This window comes from Colias croceus, chromosome 5 (genome assembly GCF_905220415.1).
Source record: "Colias croceus chromosome 5, ilColCroc2.1".
Classification (NCBI taxonomy): Eukaryota; Metazoa; Arthropoda; class Insecta; order Lepidoptera; family Pieridae; genus Colias; species Colias croceus.
In genome coordinates this window covers 1,597,736-1,600,656 of record NC_059541.1, presented here as the reverse complement: position 1 = coordinate 1,600,656, position 2,921 = coordinate 1,597,736, and the positions used below count along the sequence as shown (strand labels likewise).

At 32.9% G+C, this 2,921-nt stretch overlaps 1 protein-coding gene across 1 annotated transcript; it reads right to left on the bottom strand.

Moving 5' to 3' along the window:
* Positions 1-1,276: 1,276 nt before the first annotated feature.
* Positions 1,277-2,200, bottom strand: LOC123691872. Its single transcript, XM_045636457.1, has one exon. It carries the CDS (start codon positions 2,198-2,200, stop codon positions 1,277-1,279), a length of 924 nt encoding a protein of 307 aa, XP_045492413.1.
* Between the last annotated feature and the right edge of the window lie 721 nt (positions 2,201-2,921).

The window sequence follows — 2,921 nt, the reverse complement described above, 5'->3', positions numbered from 1 at the left end:
TGGTAAAAGTCCTGTCATAGCTATACAATTGAGATACTCACTTGATAAATGATCTGTGTTTGATGATTTTATGTCTATATTTATATCGCCTGTAATTATAATATTTGGATACATGGATAATTTATTTACGATCGAATGCAAAGAATTAATAAAATTTTGAATATTTTTAAAACTTGGGGAACGATAAATGGCTATAAGAGCTGTATCACTCCCAATCTTTAGTACTAAACAATTTGCCTCAGAAAAATCCGGTTCTTCAAGAACTACAGACATAACATTTTCACGTACATAAATAGTTAAACCATCATTCTGATTTAAATACTTTGTATTTGCAAACGATTTAAAGCCAGTCAAGGTAGGAATTATATTATTACAAGACAACCAACACTCTGTTAAAACTATAATATCAAATACAAAATTAAATCTCGACAACAATAGAAGCAAATTATCCCAGTTAGCACTCAAACTACGAATGTTTTGCGTTAATATTTTTAAATATGAATTCTTACGTATTTTGCTGCAACAAGATTCCGGGTCACTGTATACTGCACTTGGATTCATGTTATTATCTAAATCATCAAGCACACATGTTTGTATAAAATCACACATTGTTATTTTTTGCGAAATTGAGCAGGAGATTTAACTTAGTTTTAAATATAAAAAGAGTAAGTATAGCTTTCTTAAGCTTTGTATGCATGAAATATAAAGAACGGACAAGGGTTATTTGTTTAACATTATAAAGATTAAAATACGAACCAAAGAACAATAAGTTTTTGAGGTACCCTCTCATTAGCTGTAGAATATTAAAATTAATCAGAAAGAATACGGTAGGCCATCTAGTATCGTATGATGTTGTGTGGTACAAGTGATTAACGATAATATTTAATATAAATTTTTTACTTAATAATTTTGTTAACAATTTTGTAAAAAGTATGTGAAAATTGGGATATATAATGTGCATATTTATAACTTTTGTTTGATTACTTATTATGTATAATAATATATTATAAAAATATAATTTGTATATATGCGTGAGAAAAATAAGAAAATACTTAGATATAAAATATGATAATATTGGTAACTTAATTACTTTATGTGAAGAGATTTCCAATATTGATATTGTCTTGTTTAGGTGAACAAAGTTTTGTTTAATGTGTGTGTTTTGTAAGATTTGTTTACATAAAATTAAAAATAAGCTAATTATGAGACCCTTAATACGAACTAAAGAACAAAACGGGAGCCACTGCACAAAATTTCTTATACACATAGAAAATAGTCACTTTTGTTTCAGATTTTTCAGGGTACACTCGTTATCAACACGTATGGCTGGCGAACCTTCTTCCTTTTTGATGTAGATAATACCTCGAACTGTCCAATAAAATGAATAATTATTTTTCTTAGCAAATTCACGGGTGAGAAAGAAGAGTTTCTTGGCTCTGGTTGATAATGATTCTGATATAAAGATTTGCTTCTGTGGGCCGGTAATATTTATGTGGGTGGTATTTAGTTTTGAGCTTCTACTCTCTTTGTTAAATCTCTTATAGTTATGTAATATCTCCTCCTTGGTGAGAATGGATACAAGACTAAGCAATATGGGTCTCTCAGATGCGGAACTTTTTCCAGTTCGGTGCACATTATTTATCTGTGATTTTACTAACGGACATTTAAGGGTTTCCGCAATGGCCAAAACCGAGTTCACCAAGTCCTGTTTTGTTTCTTTTTCTTTGACAGGAATGTTCCGAATTTCTAGGCTGGTTAATTTAAGCGAGGATTCCATGTTCTCAATTGTTTGGCACATATCATTTATTTGTTTTTGTTTTGATTTTAATTCTTCCTCAACCGTTGTTAGTTTAATTAGAACGTCGTCGTACTTGTCAGACATATATTGAATCGATTTTTTTATATCACTGCATTCGTCTTTTAATAAATTAACTGTGGTAAATATTGACGTAATCTTGTCTTCTTGCTCTGATTTCCAAGAAGAAAGCATATTCATAATATCTTCTTTTAGGTTTTTTATTTCATCATATTGGTCTATGCGTTTTCTTTTCGGTTTCCGCAGTGGAATGTTTCTGTCAGTATCCGAGTCTAGTACGCTCATATTTGAACCAGAGTCAAGTTGGCTTTTGCTCTTGGACCACAACGACGTGAGCGTTGGTGTCGTAGTAGTAGACGGCGGAGGAGAGCGCTGTAGTGGCATCTCGTTCATGCGAAGTTTGCGCGTAATTAAATGAAACAAAAAACACGTCTGCACGACAGCACGACCGCGGCGAGAAGGGAAGGGTATGTAGGTTATACTTAGATCTTTAAAACACAATAACGGATTTTGATGCAGTTTTTTTATTAGATAGGATTCAAGAGTTTAGAATATAATTAACACGTTCACTGCGGCATGTCCAGTATCGGGCCATCAGCGACTACACCACAGTGCGGCGCCCAAAATCGCAGTTTTCACCGTGGTGCGGCGAGGTTTTTTATATGTTAATCAATGACTAGAAAAGAGACAAATATATTTTTGTGATCACAGTTTGAAGTAGGACTCAATTTCGTTTAAAAATCGTATGGCAAAATATTGGACACACGCATAGAAAAGAAACCGTTTCTTTTGTGTGCGGCATGTCAAATATTTTGCCATGGACAAGCACCTCATGCCGCACTGTACTGCGAGCGCGCCGCGTGTCAGTCTCGCATAGTGATGTACCAGGACCGCACACGTCGTTATCAAATTTTTAAATGACAATGATACCTTAGAGGTTTAGTTTTTTTACTTTTTTTTATTTCGTAGCATAAATGCAAAAATGTGATGACAGTTGTGAAAATAATATAAAACATTAAAACAAAAGTTACTGAACAATTTCCTGATAGTACTCTATCAAGTACCTTGTTTTATATGTTTTTTTTTTTGTATCGACGATCTCGTT